The 22,992-nt window shown below is 39.2% G+C and overlaps 1 protein-coding gene across 1 annotated transcript in view; it reads right to left on the reverse strand.

Annotated features, from left to right (window-relative positions):
• Positions 1-1,014: 1,014 nt before the first annotated feature.
• Positions 1,015-22,992, reverse strand: part of LOC103508211 — a 23,664-nt gene continuing 1,686 nt past the window's right edge. The window contains exons 3-11 of the mRNA XM_017443649.2: positions 22,792-22,961; positions 10,211-10,324; positions 9,354-9,560; positions 8,343-8,506; positions 7,597-7,715; positions 7,000-7,129; positions 3,461-3,698; positions 1,947-2,155; positions 1,015-1,169 (exon numbers count right to left, since the gene is read on the reverse strand). Coding sequence (XP_017299138.2) covers positions 1,100-1,169; positions 1,947-2,155; positions 3,461-3,698; positions 7,000-7,129; positions 7,597-7,715; positions 8,343-8,506; positions 9,354-9,560; positions 10,211-10,324; positions 22,792-22,961 — 1,421 coding nt within the window. The 3' untranslated portion in view covers positions 1,015-1,099. The remainder of the gene's footprint in view (positions 1,170-1,946; positions 2,156-3,460; positions 3,699-6,999; positions 7,130-7,596; positions 7,716-8,342; positions 8,507-9,353; positions 9,561-10,210; positions 10,325-22,791; positions 22,962-22,992) is intronic.

The following is a 22,992-nucleotide window of genomic DNA, read 5'->3' on the forward strand; positions in this document are numbered from 1 at the left end:
GTGTCGATCCAAAAATTTCAATCTTCTTCTTGTACACTTTTTCCCACTCAAGTGGGGTCGGCGTTTTTGGCCAGCCTCTTCCAGTCAGCCCTGTTGTGCACTTCGTCCAAAAACTTCAATAGGATAGCTAAAGTTTGTGTTTATCAAATTCTTCTGACATTTTTTTTCTTCTTCTAATACTTGGTACACTCATTTCAAGAAGATGTTCTACAGTTGTTCTACAAACTACAAACAAACAACAGAAGATGTTCTACAAACTTTTTTTTTTTTTAAAGTTAAGCAAGGTTTTTTAAACTTATCTGTAAACTTTACCTATGAAATATATAAGACCTTGTTTAGACTGCGGGAGTAAAGGGACTTTTCAGTCTCATTCTGGCAGGATAAACAAGGTATATTCTATTCTATTCTTACCTGGATATGAGTGTCGGCGTCTTGCAGAAGGTTTGCGATTTCTTCCACATCGTGAGTGAGGGGCTGCTCCTTCTGTAAACCACAACAGCAGAGAACAACTCTATCAAACCTCTTGAGGGAAAAACTCATCCCTTGAAAATTAAAAATAGTGAAATCCCCCTCAAAAACCTCGGATGTAAAACGTTGCGCCAAGATTGCTTATTTTACAACTATTTAGGCTGATGATTCCCCCTTAGTCGACACAACCTCAATACATTATGTATTGATGTTTAGACAGGGGGTAACGTCTCCTTATTTCTCGAATAATGTGTTCCAAAATTTGTCATGTACCTATCTATATTATATGAAATAACGAGATGTATATGTTAAAAAAAAAAATGGTATGAGCCTTGAGCCTCACAATTGATCAAACTTAATTTTTTCAATTTTCGTTTTGGTTACAGACCTACATATCATTAAAGAAAAAAAAAGTTGTTGCTGCAAAGAACGGAATTTTTAGCCAATAGAAAAAATAATGCTGATATATACGTACATATCTCCATTTGGCGCAACGGTATTCAGACAAGAATTCCTAGGGGAATTCGGCGAATCTATTTGACCTACCATCATATCATAGATGACTATGGATTTAGCCACAGTTTCAAACTCTCTCGCTTTAGTTATCTGTTCGTTTAGTTTGGTCTTGATTTCAACATAATCGTCTATTGTCTTGCCTTCCTCCACTACAGCTACCCAGTCTTCTAATGGAACTTTGCTCACTCGAAAGCGCGGAGCGACGGTCGAAACAGATGTCGAAAACCAACAAAAAGAAACCTAAATTAAATCATCATAAATGAAATGGGTCTTTTGAAGAGGGATTTCTTTTTTTTTTTTTTTTTTAAGAGGTTTGACAGAGGGAACTTTAACTGCTATGGTCTTATCGTCCCGAAATCGAAGAGAGAAGGAAGACAGGATAGGAGAAAGCCAGCCGTTCCGAGAACGAACATTATCCCATCAGGATAAAATCCGCCCCGGGCGGGAATCGAACCCGTGGCCTAGCGCTTACAAGGCAGACGCACTACCAACTAAGCTAACTAGGCTGGTTTTTGAAGAGGTTTAATAGAGGAAACTGGAACTGCTAAGGTGTTATCGTCCCGAAAGCGAAAAGCGAAAGACAGGATAGGAGAAAACCAGCCGTTCCGAGAACGAACCTTATCTGTTAAGGATAAAGTTCGCCCCTTGCGGGAATCGAAACCAGGACCTAGCGCAAACAAGGCAGAATAAATAGAAACAAAGCGACCTCCGTGGCCGAGTGGGTATCACACTAGGCTTGCATGCCGGAGGTCCGGGTTCGATTCCCGGCGGAGTCGAATCCTTCACTATTATACATTTGAATATCTTATACCTACTGTTATGGCTGTTCATAAATTGCTTATAAATAAATTCGAAAACATATTATTTTGTTGAATAAAAATTCGAAGATTTTTTTGGTTTGCCACCAAACAGGTGGCGAACTCTGTGCTTGGAGTTTGATACCTGTTTCACATGTTACTCACTCTTTGTCCAACAGGTCCAGCGCCTTGTTCTTCCACTCCTGCCGCTGATCCAGCACCTGTTTTAAAACCTCAACACACGATTCCAGTTGAGGTGTAGGAGCTAGTCGGTAGCTCTGGTCTATTAATTCTTCTATCCTCTCCTCATTACATGTGTGTATACGCTGTACTGATTGTATGATTTGCTCTAGAATAAGACCCACTTTGATAGCCTGAAAACAGTGTACATAATCAAATCTCAAATTATTTGTCCGGCTGGGGGACTTTAAAACAGGGAGAAGACCAGCTTAGTCTGGCTGGGGGGACTTTTAAACAGGGAGAAGACCAGCTTAGTCTGGCTGGGGGACTACAGGAAGAATATAAGCCTGGAATTTCCCTTGCTAAAGAAATAGCAAAGTTTGAGTGCGAAGTGCGTTCACTCGTAAAATTCTTGTAGACAAAACCAAATGTCAGCCCAAAGCAATCACCAGAGCTAGGGCTGATTGAGAGGCTGATGAAAAGCGCTGACCCCGTCTAAACACGGGAAAAGGCGAAGAAGAAGAAGATTGATAAAGGTAACAATAGAGGTCACTCCACAACAACAAACTTAGACTCAGTTTCCAGAGACAAAATCTGATCTTGAAATCTACCGGGACGTTTTTTTTTACCGTTTCCGGAAAACGACTGTAGTGTGAACGCTCTCATTTAAAATGTATTGCGTGTCAGAAAAAAAAACGGACCAGAAAAAAATCTGATAGTACGCAGTGTGAACGAGCTCTTATTCCCCAAATCTTACACTAGGTTCACACTGCACAGTTTTTTACTGCGACTTTTTTTTACTATCCCGTTTTTTTACTGGGACAGATTTTATTTTTGAAGTGGCGCATGCATTTAAATTGATGTGTTCACATTAACCAACGTTTACTGTCCAACAGTAAAAAACCGTCGAACAGTAATTTGTATTTTCTGTCTTTTCCTTTATTTTTGATGTAGTACATATATTTCTTCCTTTAATTTCTTTATTTCATTTATTTATTTTTTTCTCTTTCAAAGAAAAAGTCAAGTTTTTACTTCATATTGACACCAAAAGTAAGAAGCATATTACCTGGTATTCCTGTCTCAATATATCTCGCTTATCCCGTGACAATATTTCACTCAGCACCGCATTAATATCCTGAGACCTTGTCCTCTTGTCACTAGAATCTATTCTGCCGTTCAACAGTAAAAAACCGTTGATGATTCAGTGGCGCTTGTAATTGAATGAGCGTGTTCACACTTGAACGCTCTGAACGTTGTCCGTCTCTGAAACTTTTTTTTTCTGTTTCAAGTGGTAATCAACTGAACGGGACGTTTTTTTACTGCCTAGTGTAAACTCAACGGAACGGAACAGTTTTTTACTGTACAACAGTAAAAAAAGTCGCAGTTTTTTTACTGTGCAGTGTGAACCTAGTGTTATTCTTTCAGAACACGGGAAAAGACGAAGAGGAAGAAGAAGAATAGTGATAATGATAATAATAATCAACAAGAAATCTACTCACATTAGCAAGCGCCTCCATGGTGTCCCTATTGACCGGGTTTGCCGGGGGCAACACCTCCACTCGCCTCCTGAGCTGGGATACACTGAGTATACCTGCGTTATACAGTTTGAGCAGGGCCCTAGGTTCATCATCGGATCGGAGTAGGGTGTATAGACGAGATTCTCCAGGTAGTAGGAAGTCTGTGGCTTCCACTATTAGACGTAGGTCCAGGAGTTGAGGAATAGTGAGTTGATTCACACTGAAATAGAATAGAATATAAATAGAATTTGCATAGAATGTGAATAGAATGCGAATAGAATTTGAATAGAATAGAATATGGACGGTATTCTCCAGGTAGCAGGAAGTCTGTGGCTTCTACTATGAGACGGAGGCCTAGGAGCTGAGGTATTGTTAGTTGATTCACACTGCAATACTTAAAAATGGAAATTGGATGTTTAAAAAATTGTTAAAAAGCTGAGTATTTCAATGCCGGCCATTTTTATTTCGAAGCAATGAAACAACACTGTTAAAACAGACTCGTAAGTTTTGTGTCGTAGCATGCCTATCCCGTAGTATGTCCATTATCATGGGCGAGAAGAGACACAATACTTCCCATTGAGGTGCTGGGTCAACACAAGAACACCAGAAAGTAATCCGTTGAAACTTTGCAATCAAAAAATGAGTACACATTTTAGTATTTACGAATACAACTTTTGCTTACAAGGCAAGGTAAGGTCTGTCAGGAAAGCCAGAAGGAAAATCGATTACTTACTCAGCATTTAGGAATTTGGATTCAAACTCGTGCAGGCATTTCTCACTGCTTACTAGATGTTCATAGTAGATGTTGTCCAAGAACTTGTGTTCTCTAGCCGTGTTTAGAAGGTCTTTGAGATCTGATGCATCTGCAAAACGAGAGAAAATGGAATTTTTGTTTTACAAAAATCAAAACACACTTTTTAGACTCTTCGTAAGTTTCATTTGGTCCGACCATGTCTTCAATCCCTTCCGTACCACCTGAAAATAGATTAGAACGAAACAAAATAGAATAGAACATACACTGTTTATACTGCCAGAATGAGATTGAAAAGTTCGTTTACTCCCGCAGTCTAAACAAGGTCTTGTATATTTCATAGGTCAAGTATAGACACATGTGTTCAAACTTTAAAATCTCGTTTGATTTATATATTAAAAAAAAAATGAAATATTGGAAGAAGAAGGTGGATAATTGGATACTTTTGTATGTATTTACACGCTACAAGGCCATCCGTGGAAAAATTGGAAGATGAATATTGTTGTTGTTGTTGTTGTTGTTGTTGTTGTTGTTGTTGTTGTTGTTGTTGTAGCGGCTTTATATATTGTCACAAGGTGTTGACAAAATAATCAGCCATACAGCAGGGTGACGGTCTCTAGCCATGTTTAATCGGCTCGTCCTGAACCGCACATGGATATCTCAAGTGGATAAATAATAATAATAATAATAATAATAGTGCTTATTTATACTGCTCGCATAGGACTAAAAAGTCCCTTTACTCCAGCAGTAGGCTACTACTAAACAACAGCAGAGAACAACTCTATCAATCCTCTTGAGGGAAAAACTCATCCCTTGAGGCTGTGTTTATGTACAGGGCTGAGATGAGCTCGGACGAGGTGAGATAGGATATTGTTTCTATCTATCTATCTATCTATCTATCTATAAACGTGCAAACTAGAGATAAAAAGTAAAAAATGAATTCAGATTGTACGCGTTGCGGAAAAAAAAAATCAAAATTTCGAATCTCCCGCCAACTTTACAAGTTTACAAGCTCATGAAGGCTCTGTGTTAAGTTACCACATCATTTTCCACACGCCAAGAAAGGCCGAGAATGGCCTATCTCAGCCCAGTACATAAACACACCGTGAAAATAAAAAAATAGTGAAATCCCCATCAAAAACCTCGGATGTAAAACGTTGCGCCAAGATTGCTTTGATGGTATGAGCCTCACAATTCAAACTTATTTTTTTCAATTTTTGGTTACAGACCTACATATCATTTTTTTTTTTTTTTTTTAAGTTGTTGCTGCAAATAACGGAATTGAGCCTCACAATTGATCAAACTTAATTTTTTCAATTTTCGTTTTGGTTACAGACCTACATATCATTAAAGAAAAAAAAAGTTGTTGCTGCAAAGAACGGAATTTTTAGCCAATAGAAAAAATAATGCTGATATATACGTACATATCTCCATTTGGCGCAACGGTATTCAGACAAGAATCCCTAGAGAAATGCGACGAATCTATTTGACCTACCATCATATCATAGATGACTATGGATTTAGCCACAGTTTCAAACTCTCTCGCTTTAGTTATCTGTTCGTTTATGATGTGACGTCATCACCTACGGGAGCGTATGCCGTGACGTCAAAGTTCACGATTTACCAGTATTTTTTAAATCGATTACAAGAATTCTCCTAGGGGAATTCGGCGAATCTATTTGACCTACCATCATATCATAGATGACTATGGATTTAGCCACAGTTTCAAACTCTCTCGCTTTAGTTATCTGTTCGTTTTGTCCCTTTACTCCAGCAGTAGGCTGCTACTATTATTGTGGTCAAATTCTCAAATTATATGAGGATAAAATTCCATACCGACGAGATTCCCCAGGTAGCAGGAAGTCTGTGGCTTCCACTATAAGACGCAGGTCCAGGAGTTGAGGAATAGTGAGTTGATTCACACTGAAATAGAATAGAATATAAATAGAATTTTCATAGAATGTGAATAGAATGCGAATAGAATATGAATAGAATGTGAATAGAATTTGCATAGAATATGAATAAAATTTTCATAAAATGTGAATAGAATTTGCATAGAATATGAATAGAATGTGAATAGAATATGAATAGAATTCTCATAGAATGTTAATATAATTTGCATAGAATGTGAATAGAATTTGCATAAAATGTGAATAGAATAGAATATAGACGAAATTTCCCAGGTAGTATAGGAAGTTTATAGCTTCCACTATAAGACGTAGGTCTAAGAGTTGAGGAATAGTGAGTTGATTCACACTAGAATATAATTAAAATTCGATGGTAAAAAAAAAGCTGAGTGTTTCACTGCCAGCCGTTTTTATTTCCTGGCAAATGAAACAACTGCTACATTAGACTCCTGTGGTCTGTGTCGTAGCATGCCCATCCCGTAGTATGTCCCTCATCAGATGGCCGACAAGAGACACAATACCTCCCATTTAGGTGCTGGGTCAACACGAAAACACCAGAAAGTAACCCGTTGAAATATTTGCACTTGAAAACATCACCCATCATTTTCAAACATTTCCTTCTCGCCCATCTGATGAGAAGCATACTACGGGATGGGCATGCTACGACACAGACCACATGCGTCTAATGTAGCAGCTGTTCCATTGCAACGAAATAAAAACGGCGGTGAAACACTCATCTTTTAAAAAAGTAAAAAAAAAAAAAAATGAGTACAAATTTGAGTATTTATGAGCACAACTTTTGCTTACAAGGCATCCTAAAGTTGCTGTCAGGAACGTTTGATGAGGGAAATTTTATTACTTACTCAGCATTTAGGAATTTAGTTTCAAACTCGTGTAGGCATTTCTCACTGCTTACTAAATGTTCATAGTAGATATTGTCCAAGAACTTGTGTTCTCTAGCTGTGTTTAGAAGGTCTTTGAGATCTGATGCATCTGCAAAACGAGAGAAAATGGAATTTTTAAGTATATTTAAAAAAAAGAAAACATGAAATAATAATCTAAAATAATGTAGATTTCTCTGTAGAATGCTTAGCTCTCTGCTTAGAATTGTGGAAATTTGGAGTTATCCTTATGTACCGAGGATCTCAAAAATCACGTTAGAAAAATTTCTGTATGTCTGTCTGTTACGCTAATAGACCTGATTTAGTCCTCTTTTCACGAGAAAATGGCTGGACCGATTTTGATTTTTTTTTTTTTTTTTTTTTTTTTTTTTTTTTTTGTGGTTGCATTTACTTGCTCTAAACTGTAAGATTGGTCTGTATATCCAGGGAGGAGAAACGCTGCATGCATCCTAGGGTCTCTATCACAGGGGAGATATTTTAATGAATTTTTTATTCATAAATATTAAATACCTATGTAGTAGAAAAAATACCTAATAATAAAAGGTAAATATGTATTACCTGGTTTCTTGCGTATATCCTGCAACATAGTCACTGCTTGGGCAAACTGAGAGTACATCTTGAATCTTCGAGTTAAACTCTTTACTTGTTTCTCCATCTCTACAGTCGACATTGATATACTGGAATGGAAGAAAAAAAAATATGAATTTAATTCAACTGGTAATAAAAGGTTGCTTAGGTAGGTCTGTCATCTCAAAATTCGGAAACAAAATAGAGATCTCTACTAGCTTTTATTTAATAGGTTTGTTGATAGAGGGAACTGTAACTGCTAAAGTCTTATCGTCCCGAAAGCGAAGAGAGAAGGAAGACAGGATAGGAGAAAGTCAGCCGTTCCGAGAACGAAACTTATCTGTTTAGGATAAAATCCGCGACCTAGCGTACCCTCAAAGATGACAAGGCTTACAAGGTAAACACTTATCTGTTTAGGATAAAATCCGCGACCTAGCGTACCCTCAAAGATGACAAGGCTTACAAGGTAAACGCGCTACCCTCAAAGATGACAAGGCTGGTCTGTTCTTTATGCACTTTGTCTAAATATTCAAAATTCCTTCGGGCATTTTTGACCAAAGGAGAGAAATACTTACTATATTTTAATTCCAGTCTTCTCTTCTTTTTCTTCATGAGTACACCGGGGTACATGTTGAATACAGTAGAGAGTGGAGTCTCTCTCCTCTGTTCTTTATGCACTTTGTATAAATATTCAAAATTCCTTCGGGCATTTTTGACCAAAGTGGAGAAGTACTCACTATATTTTAATTCCAGTCTTCTCTTCTTTTTCTTCATGAGTACACCGGGGTACATGTTGAATACAGTAGAGAGTGGAGTCTCTCTCTAGAGCAGTTAGATAGAATTTCTGATGACATACAGAACAGCGGGCATCTTGGAAAATTTGGCTGGTGGAATCTGCCTTCTGTAACAACACAACAGAAAATTTGTCAAATTTCTATTGTAAGGTTCGTAGCTTTTATTGGCCGACGGATGGTGCAGACCAAATAAAGCAAACTACCAAAATCACAATCACCAAAGAAGCCCATATCAAATCGTCAGGAAAATATTTGAAAAAATCTTCTTCTTAATCCTCGCCCTTTCCCGTGTTTAGACAGGGTCGGCGTTTTTCGTCAGCCTTTCAATCAGCCCTGGAGTGATTGCTTTGGGCTGACATTTGGTTATGGCAACAAATAATTTACGAGTGAATGCCCTTCGCACTCAACCTTTCCTATTTCTTTAGGAAGGGAAAGTTCAAGCCGGTATATTCCCTGTTTAAAGGACCCCAGACTTATTTCTGAAACATTTTTGTCTTTTAGTGTGTACTAGTAATAGTGCTTATTTATACTGCTCGCATAGGACTGAAAAGTCCCTTTACAGGCTGGTGGAATCTGCCTTCTGTAACAGCACAACAGAAAATGTGTTAAATTTCTATTGTAAGGTTCGTAAGCTTTTATTGGCCGACGGATGGTGCAGACCAAATAAAGCCAACTACCAAAATTACAATCACCAAAGAAGCCCATATCAGATTGTCAGGAAAATATTTGAAAAAATCTTCTTCCTAATCCTCACCTTTTCCCGTGTACAGACGGGGTCGGTGTTTTTCGTCAGCCTATGAACCCACGGTCCCACGCCCTCCTGTTTACCAGGCGAGCGCCTTGACCACTACACCACCGAGGCAGTGTACTAGATTTTATCTTAAAAGTTGCGCAACTGTTGCGGACTGTTGCAAAACAAATGTTTCCAATGAATCTATCATCTCCTGTACGTACCTCTACAGTAGCTCCACTTGCTATCAAGTCCTTCCTCTTCTTAACCTGAACCTCCATGAATTTCGTATAACACGCGAACAATCTACTGGCCAGTTTGAGAGGCAGGGTGAACAAGGTAGAATTAGTGAGAGTAGTGAGGAGGTAGCCATGGGAGAGCTGGTTGGCGGGGTGCCGGGTTCGATGAAAGTAGCGGCTTAGAATTGGAGCCTGGGAAGCAAAAAAAAAAAAATAGATCAAATGATACCTGAAAACAAATATCCATGGACAATGTGGACATGTCCAATCTCTCAACACTACCGGTGCCCTAAATCACCAAAGTATGGAAAAGTATTTACAATTCCATATTTCGATATGATTCGTCCAAATTCAAAATTCTGCTTTTCCATTGGCTATTACACTTGTAAGATACTTTTCCAGACACAAACTTTAGCTATTCAGCTGAAGTTTTAGACGAGGAGGATTCAGCTCTTTGTTTAGTGTGCTTGTAAATAAATAAAAACATCTGCCTACCTGCCTACTATTTTTCATCAAAACAGAACAACAAAGAGGCAAAAAGCCAGCCTAGTTAGATAAGAGTTAGAGGGTAACGCATATCTACCTTATAAGCGCTAGGTTACGGGTTCGATTCCCGCCCGGGGTGAACTTTATCCCAAACAGATAAGGTTCGTTCTCGGAACGGCTGGCTTTCTCCTATCCTGTCTTCCTTCTCTCTTCGATTTCGGGACGATAAGACCTTAGCAGTTACAGTTCCCTCTGTCAAACCTCTATTGAAAAAACTGAACATCAAAAATTCTGTCGAATACTTTACTTTCCCTCCTATAAGATAAGGAAAATAGAAAATCATTTCATTTACTCACCCATTGAGGTAAAGGTAGCAGTGTTTGTTCGCTAATACAGGCACCATGAGCTACGTAGCATTTCACCAGGCCGGGAGAGAATAGCACAAACTCTCCCTCACTTTGCTCGATTACCTGGAAAAAGTTACGAAAACTAGTATGAAATCAATTTACTACAATAGAACCTCGATCTTTTCAACTAATTGGGACCGAGGGTAGTAAGTTGAAATAATTGAAATTCCGTATAAAACAATGAAAAAAGGGGCAAAATTTAGATACAAAAGAACAAAATGGTTCATAAATATCCTATTTTGGGGTTGAAATAATCGAGGGCGTTAATATTGGGGAACTCTTCCACGAGCCGGAGTGAACTAGAGTAGGAAAAGGTCAATGGGAGTGAATTCGTTGCCTCCCGTTGGGGATCATTAGTGTCCAATTTTAGGCCATCCCTTAATCATTTTAAATATTGAATGAAAAAATGAATGAAATCATTAATTATTTATGGTAAAGTGCTTCCTTTACTATGAATTCTCATTCATCATCAATCTTTTTACACTGGTAATGTCACCAGTGGTTGCTACGCGATTAAAATATGTAGCTACTCACTCTCACTTGTCCTTACGAAACTAAGGACTGAGCCGAAAAACTTCGAACTCGGGACCTCCAGAGTGAGAGGCAAAAAAGTGTCAATCAGCCAAGCGTTACTCATGTTTATTTTGATTTTTTTCTCCCAGTATCCTGAGTGTCCACCGTGGGAAAAAGTACCTAGTACCTATTTAGGTATCTACATATATCTACGATTTAGATTGGGTGCTCAGTCAAAATCCACGCTTGAGTGCACTTACAATTCTATTTCCAGTCACTTGTACCTTGCTACAACTATAGGCTATAACTTGCTACAGGCTACACTCACAATATTATTATTGGTCACAATGTAATTTTATGTAACTTGAGGGACCTCTGGGTCCTCTGGTTAGCTTCCTGATGACAGTATAGATACGAGTTACTCATCGGATGAGGGACATACTACAGGATGGGCATGCTACGACACAGAATATGCGATGTAGCTAACGTAGCATCAGTTGTTTCATTGCTGCGAAACAAAATCGGCGGTGAAACACTGTGCGTTTCCACTCACTCGGCATTTGCCGATCGGCACCATAAGGCCAGCCATTCACTATCAGGTAGACCTGATCAGGTCTACCTGATAGTGAGTGGCTGGCCTTATGGTGCCGATCGGCAAATGCCGAGTGAGTGGAAACGCACAGTGTTTCACCGCCGATTTTGTTTCGCAGCAATGAAACAACTGATGCTACGTTAGCTACATCGCATATTCTGTGTCGTAGCATGCCCATCCTGTAGTATGTCCCTTAATCTAACAGAAACTTACCCTGATCATTTCTTTATACTCCTTGATAAGTTGTGCACTGCTTGCCAGATTTGCCTCCTTTTCCCAAGTGTCGTCATCGGCGCCATATCCCTTCCAACGAATCAAATATTCAACAGACCCGTTGCTGAATTTACGATGATGAATGATCTTCTCGACTTCATACTCCTCTTCCTCACCGTTGTTCTCGTCAACATCATTCTGAAATTAACAAACCATTTTTGGTTTAAAAAAAAAAAAAAAAAAGTTAAACCTAACCCTATGATAACACTGGTTACTCATTTATGACAGCTCCTTTTGGTAGCAACTTTTCAATGTCATGGCTTCTGAGCTAGTACCAAAGCCTTTCAAAGTGTACATAGGAGGGGGTGTGGTGAAACTGCCAGATCAAAACAGTGTAGATAAAATCTCTCGACCAAATGAACCACAAAATCCCGCCTTTCTAATAGCTTCTGTGCCTTTCCTAATATTTAAACAGTACCGATTTCTGTAAATTTTTTTACACCGATTTCTGACCATTTTAGCAAATTTTCAAGTTCATAAGAGGCAAATCTGAGTTATCTGAGGTTTCTTCCCCTGAAACAGTCCTGAGTTTTTGATAAGCAAATGAGCGGCCATTTGTTTGTTTAGTAAACACAAACCAAAGGGGGTCCAAGACTCCATATTTTATTTTTTATTTTATTTTTACACAATTTAAAATTTAAAAAATTTCACAATTTGTATTTTTTTTTATTTTTTTTTTTTACACAAGCTACATAGGCCATTTGCGGCAAATAAATAAGGTGACCTAGAGTTCTTTCAGGAAGTTGTTCCTCTTTAGGAAACGCATCAGGACATCAATGGAATCAGGGTCGTTTTTAAGCAATAAATGTAAACTTATAGTATAAATAAAACTAAATCTCATTCTACTTTCAGTTCCCAATGAAAACAATTTCCTGGTAACACTACGCGTTTTATTGCGACAGTCACCGGTCCAGATAGTAACCATGCTAGACGTTGCTTCACTTACTTGTGTATATAATGCAGACTAGGAGCTTGATATTGTTCCTGGGTGAATCCGAGAGAACTATAAACACTGTCCATAGTGACAGTACTGGTTTGAACTATTTTCAGGTCACCCTGAATAGGACAGTCGGGATCTATGCCTGGTGTACACTGTATGGAGAAGAAAAACAAAACAAGTTTGTAAATAATTAAAGAAAAAGAAATTGTTGTGCGCAAGAGGTAAAAACCTGCCTTGGTGGTGTAGTGGTCGAGACGCTCGCCTGGTAAACAGGAGGGCGTGGGTTCAATCCCAGCCGAGGTATGGAATTTTATCCTCAATATGGGAAGTATTGTGTCTCTTCTCGCCCATCTGATGAGAGGCATACTGCGGGATGGGCATGCTACGACACAGGCCACATGCGTCTGATGACCTGCCTCGGTGGTGTGGTGGTCAAGACGCTCGCCTGGTAAACAGGAGGGCGTGGGTTCAATCCTAGCCGAGGTATGGAATTTTATCCTCAATATAATTTTATCCTCAATATGGGAAGTATTGTGTCTCTTCTCGCCCATCTGATGAGAGGCATGCTACGGGATGGGCATACTACGACACAGGCCACATGCGTCTAATGTAGCAGTTGTTTCATTGCTACGAAATAAAAACGGCGGGGGGGAAACACCTTATTAAAAAAAAAAAAAAAAAAAAAAAAAAAAAAAAAATCTAATCAAAAAAATTGAGTTTGAGAATTTGACCACAATAATAGTAGTAGCCTACTGCTGGAGTAAAGGGGCTTTTCAATCGTATGCGAGCAGTATAAATAAGCACTTTTTTTATGAGGTTTGACAGAGGGAACTGTAACTGCTATGGTCTTATTGTTCCGAAAATCGAAGAGAGAAGGAAGACAGGATAGGAGAAAGCCAGCCGTTCCGAGAACGAACATTATCCCATCAGGATAAAATCCGCCCCGGACGGGAATCCAACCCGCGGCCCAGCGCTTACAAGGCAGACGCACTACCAACCAAGCTAACTACGCTGGCTTATTGAGTAGAATAAAATCCGTTCGACAAGTGAGGTCTACAATTTACTGAACCACAAGTATAGGTATTTAGCTATTTAGTACCCAACTAATATACTGAACCACAAGTGGGTATTTAGTTAATCGCAAACGGTTAGTAGTCGAGGAAGGAAGAATTTTTAATTATGCTAAGCATATTTAAATGCTTGTCACAAATATCGCGTTCCCCGATTATTACACCTAGATAAATTTTATGACTTGACTTGGACTCGAACCACCAACCTCCAGATCCAAAGTCCAACGCGTTAACAACTGCACCACTGAGATTGGTTAGTAGTAGAGTTTGGTATTGGAGTCGTCTGAGAAGAAATCTTGGGATGAAATTCACGAGGTATAGTGCGATAGGGATAAGGGATTGAAGCGAAATCATTTTCGGACTCTGCTTACTTATAAAACAATCGAGATTTAAAGTAAATATTTAGTTAGGATCCCGAAATACCACACACAAATACCGTGTGTCCTGAAAATCATGGATTTGCCAAAAACAACTCAAATATTCAACTGGTGAATTGTGCTAGTTTTTTTCTTTTCGTGAGTTTTATAAAAAGTGTTTGTATTTTTTCCCTTTTTTTGTATGATTTTTCATTGGCTAAACTTGAGATTTCTTTGTTTATTGCGGATTTGGTTAAAATCATTTTATGGGGCACTTTCCTATTTTCGATTACTTAGCTTGAAATTTGGTGGAGTTCTTCTTCTGTCTTTAACGACAAGAGAGCAATTTTTACTTTTATGAGGAACTACTATAGTCAAATTTACAAGCGATCGACAAATTTCGTGTCCAAAATTCGGTGCAGGTACTACAAGTGTAGGATAGGAACCCCCCTCATTGGTCAAAAGTCCAGAAGGGGTCCGTAACGTTTTGGTTGACAGGGAGGAGGAAATGTTGTTAAAGCTGCTGAAATATTAGCTCCCCCTCCCTCCCTTTCTTTCTCTCTTCCTTTCTCCCTCCCCTCTTCTCTAACTCTCCTCCCTCCCAACTACTCCCTCCCTTTCCCCTCCTTCCAAACTACCTCTCCTATCCTACCCCCTCTCCCCTCCTCTCCTATAGGAAGGACAGAACCATTGCAGCAACGGTTGACTGGTTCATTTTATTTATGGGATGATTTTTTATTTCTTCCCGTGGAAAAGTAAATAAATTACCTACCTATGTACATATGTATGTACCTACCCTAGCTATGTAGTAATAGTAATGTATGTATGTATGTACTATATGTGTAGCTTGTTAGTTTTTGGTCAATTGAGCACACACATGTTGGAATTGGAATTAAATGGAGAGAAAGACAACTGCAGAGGGAGGGGTATATTGGAGGAAGAGAGAGCTTGGAGGGAGAAAGGGAAATATCTACCACTGGAGAGGGAGAGAGAAAGAGAGACTGCAGAGGAACCCCTCACTTTGCAGTGGAGAGAGAGATAAAGAGAGAAAGGAAGGTAGGAAGGAGATAGGGGAAGAAGGAGGATAGAGAAAGAATGAAGGAAGAGAAGGACAACCAGTGAAGAGAGAGGGAGAGACCACTGCATAGAGAGAAATGGATGAAAGAGTGGCAGAGGAAAATGGATAGGGAGGGGAGACAGGATCTAGATGAATGGAAGGGAGGGAGGAAAAGAGAGAAGAATGGATGGGGAGAGGTAGAGAGAGAAAAGAGATGGAAAAAGACAACAGAAGAGGGATGAGCTATTTCATTTGATGTATTGTTTTCATTTTCTATATTCTATTACGTTGTCTGATTAAAAAAAACTGTCTCCAAGTACAGAGTTGCCAAATCTATAGGTACTACATGTGCCCTAAATCACCAAAGTATGGAAAAGTATTTACAATTCCATATTTCGATATGATTCGTCCAAATTCAAAATTCTGCTTTTCCATTGGCTATTACACTTGTAAGATACTTTTCCAGACACAAACTTTAGCTATTCAGCTGAAGTTTTAGACGAGGAGGATTCAGCTCTTTGTTTAGTGTGCTTGTAAATAAATAAAAACATCTGCCTACCTGCCTACTATTTTTTATCAAAACAGAACAACAAAGAGGCAAAAAGCCAGCCTAGTTAGATTAGAGTTAGACGGTAACGCATATCTACCTTATAAGCGCTAGGTTACGGGTTCGATTCCCGTCCGGGCGAAAGTTTATCCTAAACAGATAAGGTTCGTTCTCGGAACGGCTGGCTTTCTCCTATCCTGTCTTCCTTCTCTCTTCGGACGACAGGACATTGCCACTGGGGCGACGATTCTGATGAACTGAAATCAAAATCAAATTGTTTTATTAAATATTGAATTGGAAAATAGTCCATGATTATTATTTTTTTTTCCCCCCAAGAGGTTTGATAGAAGGAACTGTAACTGCTAAGGTTTTATAGTCCCGAAATGAAAGATGGAAGACAGGATAGGAGAAAGCCAGCCGTTCCGAGAACGAACCTTATCCGTTCAGGATATAATCCACTCCGGGCGGCAATCGAACTTGCGACCTAGCTCTTACAAGGCAGACGCGCTACCAACCAATCTAACCAGGCTGGCAATCATTCATTGAAAATTAAATCGGGAAATGATCACTGAAATAACGATTGCTTTTGGCTGACATTTGATTTTGTCTACGAAAATTTTACGAGCGGATACCCTTCGCACTCAACCTTTGTTATTTCTTTAGCAAAGGGAAATTTTAGGCTGGTTTGCTCCCTGTTCAAAGTACCCAGGCCAGACTAATAATAATAATAAACAAAACGAAAATAAAGACACAAACAAACAGGCAGACGGAGAGAAAAAAAAAAAAAAAACTCACCTGGATTTCTTCTGAGAACCTGCCGAGTTACTTCTCTTCAACGCCGCCCTATGTAAACCAGGGCCGGAGGGTTTCTTAACCACTGGGGCTCCACTTGATCCATTCCCAGCCACTTGCTTCACTAAGTCATTCCCATCAGTGGTGGCTCCCGAAACTGTAGAGGTTGAACTAGAGCTGGACCCCGAAATATCTGGCTTTACTGAGGATCCTTTTGAATCAGTGCCGGTCTCTGGTTTTACTGAGTCTCCATTTGAATCAGTGTCGACGCCCAAAACACTTTGCTTCAGAGGTTTATTTTCGTCAGTCCCGGAGGGTAAAACACCCTGTTTTTCAACTGAGGATGAATTTGTACCAGTGAGTTGGTTCTTTAGAGTTCCATTGGAACTAGTGCCGAAGGTAGAAACGGCAGATTGCTTCCCAGATTTATTTGGCTCAGTCCCGGAGTTCGAAACACTACTTTGTTTAGAGGATTTGTTGAAATCAGTCCCGGAGTCCGAAACACTACTTTTCTTCAAAGACAGTTTATTGGAATCAGTCTCGAAGCTCGAACTTTCCTGTGTCACAGCAGATTGTTTCACAGATTTATTTGCCTCAGTGTCGAAGTCCGTCTTCAAAGAAAGTTTATTGGAATCAGTCTCGAAGCTCGAACTTTCCTGTGTCACAGCAGATTGTTTCACAGATTTATTTGCCTCAGTGTCGAAGTCCGAGGCCTGTTTTTTATTCTGATGTAACTGATGTGAGCATCAACATTTGATTTTTTTGTGTTTTATTTTCACTTCCCCACCCTGGCAGATTTGTTGAAATCAGTCTCGGAGACCGAAACACTACTTTTCTTCAAAGAAAGTTTATTGGAATCAGTCTCGAAGCTCGAACTTTCCTGTTTCACAGCAGATTGTTTCACAGATTTATTTGCCTCAGTGTCGAAGTCCGAAACGCTACTTTTCTTCGGAGAAGGATTATTTGAATCAGTCTCGGAGGCCGAAATTTCCTGATTCATAGCAGATTGTTTCACAAATTTATTTGCCTCCATCTCAGAACTTGAAACACTACTTTTCTTCAAGGAAGATTTGCTCGAATCAGTCCTGGAGCCCGAAACATTACTTTTCTTCAAAGAAGGTTTATTCAAATCAGTCCCGGTCTCTGGTTTCACCAGAGGAGTCAGAGGGGTTTTAAAAAAAGTCCGAAACACTACTTTTCTTCAGAGAAGGATTATTTGAATCAGTCTCGGAGGCCAAAATTTCCTGATTCATAGCAGATTGTTTCAATTTATTTGCCTCTGTCTCAGAACTTGAAACACTACTTTTCTTCAAAGAAGATTTGTTCAAATCAGTCCCGGCGCCCGAAACATTACTTTTCTTCAAAGAAGGTTTATTCAAATCAGTCCCGGTCTCTGGTTTCACCAGAGGAGTCAGAGGGATTTTAAAAACCCCACGTTCCTTTCCTAGAGGGATTTTAGTAGTGGCGGAGGGTGCGGGGTTGCAGCAGGCAGCATGGAAGTAGAGATCACAGGATGAACAGTGGCGAAGTTGAGAGCGGGGGATGTCCGTGGTCCTGCACTGGCGACACAATTGGGTCTGGAAAAATAGGATATTTTTTTTTTCTCTCATAAAGATACTTTATTTATTTTTATTTCTTACAAACTCAATTGACAAAAATGTTAATTTTAAGTTATACCACTTACTCGAGTTAGGTAATTCAAATTGTAATTTATTAAAAGCTGGTAATCTTGGTGGCTGAGTGGGTACCACACATTACTTGCATGTTGGAGGTTCAGGTTCAGATACCCAGGGGGTCTTCTTTTTTTTAATACAGAAAAGTGCACTCAGCCTCATGAGGTTGAAAACTACGTTAATCAAGTAGCAACCAGTGACAACATTACCAATGTAAAAAGCGCATTATGTTTGACATGACAAACCAACACCAAACTTCAAATCTCAAGTCCTGCACATTAACCACTTTATCCACAGAGGTTGGTTTAAGTAAAAAAAAAAAAAAAAAAAAAAAAAAAAGCCAGGTTCAGTTAACCAGGGGGTCTTCTTTTTAATACAGAAAAGTTCAGGGTGCACTCAGCCTCATGAGGTTGAAAACTACTTTAATCAATTAGCAACCAGTGACAACATTACCAATGTAAAAAGCACATTATGTTTGACTTGAAACCAACACCGAACTTCAAATCTCAAGTCCTGCACACTAACCACTTTATCCACAGAGGTTGGTTTAAGTAAAAAAAAAAAAAAAAAAAAAAAAAAAAAAAAAATATGGGGGTGAATGTGCTGCAAAATTTCGGCAGTCTACCTGTAACTGGGAAATCTTTCTCTCTCTCTCTCTCTATCTCTATTTATCTCTCTCTCTCTCTATCTCCCTTTTTTAATCGTTTTTGGTGAAAAAATCATCTATCTGAATTATGTTGTATGACGTGATAGGGCAGATGCTGAGTTTAAATCCTGTGGAAATAACAAAAATAAATAATGATAACGTGAACGTGGTAAAGAAGCCCATGGGCATTAATTCCATCCTTTGTCAACCTTTGTTTCTCTTTACTTGTTAGGTATATTTGAAAATACATAATATCATTATAAGTGCCTGAACAAAGTTTTGTTGAAATGTTCAATAGTAGACTTCTGAGTGAAAGGTAAACACTGGAGGGATATTATGTATTTTCACAATGATATTATGTATTTTCAAATATAGGTACCTAACAAGTAAAGAGAAATAAAGGTTGACAAAGGATGGAATTAATGCCTATGGGCTTCTTTACCACGTTATCATTATTTATTTTTGTTATTTCCACAGGATTTAAACTCAGCATCTGCCCTATCACGTCATATAGACCTAATCAAAGTTCTTCATTCGTCAAGCACACCTCGTTCCTCGTTGTCCCTACCAGTAGAATACACACTCTCATTCAAATCAAAGTGGTCAAATAGATCAGATAAGCTGAGACTCATGTCACAACAGTATTGTAAACGTTCGGTGAATCAAAGTGGTCAAATAGATCAGATAAGCTGAGACTCATGTCACAACAGTATTGTAAACGTTCGGTGGCAGTCTGACCTCACACATATTTGGACTCTTTCATTGGAACGGAAAATAAAAATTGAATTTTCGACCTTTTACAGTTATTTCTTCGGAGTTTTGACCTCAGATTTGGATTCTTCCCAACTCTTGACATAGGAATCGACTATTTTTTTATAATTTTTACCCATTTGCAACTGCTCCATTCTCTACTAAATTTTCTTTTATTCGAATCTGTTCTATTCTATTCTATTCAGGATCAGGAATCCAGTTCTCTGTTGGATCACTTTTGGCAAGTAGTTCAATATGGCGGCACAAAACATTCAGATATCAATGTCTATCATGCTGAGATTTCTACCAATTGGATATCTGGATTTGCATCGGGGGTGAGTGACACTGGTCAATCAGATTTTAGCATTTTTAACCAATCTCAGTAGAATAAATTTTAATTATAATAGCCAGCCTAGTTAGCTTAGTTGGTAGTGCGTCTGCCTTGTAAGCGCTGGGCCGCGGGTTCGATTCAAACCTATAAATAAAAGCTAGTAGAGATCTCTATTTTGTTTCCGAATTTTGAGATGACAGACCTACCTAAGCAACCTTTTATTACCAGTTGAATTAAATTCATATTTTTTTTTTCTTCCATTCCAGTATATCAATGTCGACTGTAGAGATTGAGAAACAAGTAAAGAGTTTAACTCGAAGATTCAAGATGTACTCTCAGTTCGCCGAAGCAGTGACTATAGTGCAGGATATACGCAAGAAACCAGGTAAAATACATCTGTCTTTCATTACTATTATTTATTTATGGAAGTCTGGCTGGGGGACTTAAAACATGGAGGAAGGCAGCCTGAAATTTCCCTTGCTAAAGAAATACCAAAGGTTGAGTGCGAAGGGCATCCAGCATCCACTCATTAAACTTTAGTTATCTGTTCGTTTAGTTTGGTCTTGATTTCAACATAATCGTCTATTGTCTTGCCTTCCTCCACTACAGCTACCCAGTCTTCTAATGGAACTTTGGGCTCACTGAAACAAATAGAAATAAATTAAATCAATCAATAAATGGGTCTTTTTGAAGACGATTTTTTTTTTCAGAGGTTTGACAGAGGGAACTGTAACTGCTATGGTCTTATCGTCCCGAAATCGAAGAGAGAAGGAAGACAGGATAGGCAATGGAACTTTGGGCTCACTGAAACAAGAAACAAATAGAAATAAATTAAATCAATCAATAAGTAGGTGTTTTTGAAGAGGTTTGATAGAGGAAACTGAAACTGCCAAGGTGTTATCGACCCGAAAGCGAAAAGCGAAAGACAGGATAAGAGAAAGCCAACCGTTCCGAGAACGAACCTTATCTGTTTAGGATAAAGTTCGCCACTTGCGGGAATCGAAACCAGGACCTAGTGCTTACAAGGCAGGATAAATAGAAACAAAGCGACCTCCGTGGCCGAGTGGGTATCACACTAGGCTTACATGCCGGAGGTCCGGGTTCGATTCCCGGCGGAGTCGAATCCTTCACTATTATACATTTGAATATCTTATACCTACTGTTATGGCTGTTGAGCGCCTTGACCACTACACCACCGAGGCAGTGTATTAGATTTTATCTTAAAAGTTGCGCAACTGTTGCGGACTGTTGCAAAACAAATGTTTCCAATGAATCTATCATCTCCTGTACGTACCTCCCATAAATTGCTTATAAATAAATTTGAAAACGTATTTTGTTGAATAAAAATTCGAAGATTTTTTTGGTTTGCCACCAAACAGGTGGCGAACTCTGTGCTTGGAGTTTGACACCTGTTTCGTATGTTACTCACTCTTTGTCCAACAGATCCAGCGCCTTGTTCTTCCACTCCTGCCGCTGATCCAGCACCTGTTTCAAAACCTCAACACACGATTCCAGTTGTGGTGTAGGAGCTAGTCGGTAGCTTGCATCTCCATGAACTTGGTATAACACGCGAACAGTCTACTGGCCAGTTTGAGAGGCAGGGTGAACAGGATAGAATTAGTGAGAGTAGTGAAGAGGTAGCCATGGGAGAGCTGGTTGGCGGGGTGCCGAGTTCGATGAAAATAGCGGCTTAGAATTGGAGCCTGGGAAGCAAAAAAAAAAAAAAAAAAAAAAAAAACTTTTTGAAGAGGTTTAATAGAGGAAACTGGAACTGCTAAGGTGTTATCGTCCCGAAAGCGAAAAGCGAAAGACAGGATAGGAGAAAACCAGCCGTTCCGAGAACGAACCTTATCTGTTAAGGATAAAGTTCGCCCCTTGCGGGAATCGAAACCAGGACCTAGCGCAAACAAGGCAGAATAAATAGAAACAAAGCGACCTCCGTGGCCGAGTGGGTATCACACTAGGCTTGCATGCCGGAGGTCCGGGTTCGATTCCCGGCGGAGTCGAATCCTTCACTATTATACATTTGAATATCTTATACCTACTGTTATGGCTGTATATCTATACTAACGGGGCATTGCAATAGTCCTAAATTAAAGTGGACGCGGCACATAAGGGATCAGGAAGAGACCGCCTTAACATAATACTAACCTGAGCTAGGCGATAGTGCTGCTTCATAGCGAGTGCTTGCTGTACTAAAGTCCTGTATGTAATATCTCCCACCAATGAGGTAGGTATGGTCCGAGTGGGAGCAAAACCGCGTATCCAGTTGATTTTGAAACAGACAGGACGGACGATAAGACCTTAGCAGTTACAGTTCCCTCTGTCGAACCTCTCTATTGAAAAAACTGAACATCAAAAATTCTGTCGAATACATTACTTTCCTTCCTATAGGATAAGGAAAATAGAAAATCATTTCATTTACTCACCCATTGAGGTAAAGGTAGCAGTGTTTGTTCGCTAATACAGGCACCATGAGCTAATTGAAAAAACTGAACATCAAAAATTCTGTCGAATATATTACTTTCCCTCCTATAAGATAAGGAAAATAGAAAATCATTTCATTTACTCACCCATTGAGGTAAAGGTAGCAGTGTTTGTTCGCTAATACAGGCACCATGAGCTACGTAGCATTTCACCAAACCAGGGGAGAACAGCACAAATTCTCCCTCACTTTGCTCGATTACCTGGAAAAAGTTGCGAAAACTAGTATGAAATCAATTTACTACAGTAGAACCTCGATCATTTCAACTAATTGGGACCGAGGGTAGTAAGTTGAAATAATTGAAATTCCGTATAAAACAATGAAAAAAGGGGCAAAATTTAGATACAAAAGAACAAACTGGGTTATAAATACCCTATTTTGAACTGATTTTGGAGTTGAAATAATAGAGAGTTGATTTAATGGAGGTTGAAATAACCGAGATTCTACAATTTAGCAACAAGGCATGTTTCATCAAATCAAAAATCTTGGAAAAAAATCTTCTTACCTCATATGGAACTTCACTAGATAGCAAATCAGCCGGATGAATAAGTAGGGGAACACTGGTCAATAGTTCCGTAGTATGAGCGGGGTTTGAGAACAGGGCCGGGGCCTTGGTTTTGAGCAGGGTGCCAAGTCGGGCGCTGTCCCTCACTATGTACCAGGTCTTCTTGGCCCCTCTGTAAAAAAAAAAAAAAAAAATCATATT

This window comes from Diaphorina citri, unplaced genomic scaffold, assembly GCF_000475195.1.
Source record: "Diaphorina citri unplaced genomic scaffold, Diaci psyllid genome assembly version 1.1 scaffold378, whole genome shotgun sequence".
NCBI classification, from domain to species: Eukaryota; Metazoa; Arthropoda; class Insecta; order Hemiptera; family Psyllidae; genus Diaphorina; species Diaphorina citri.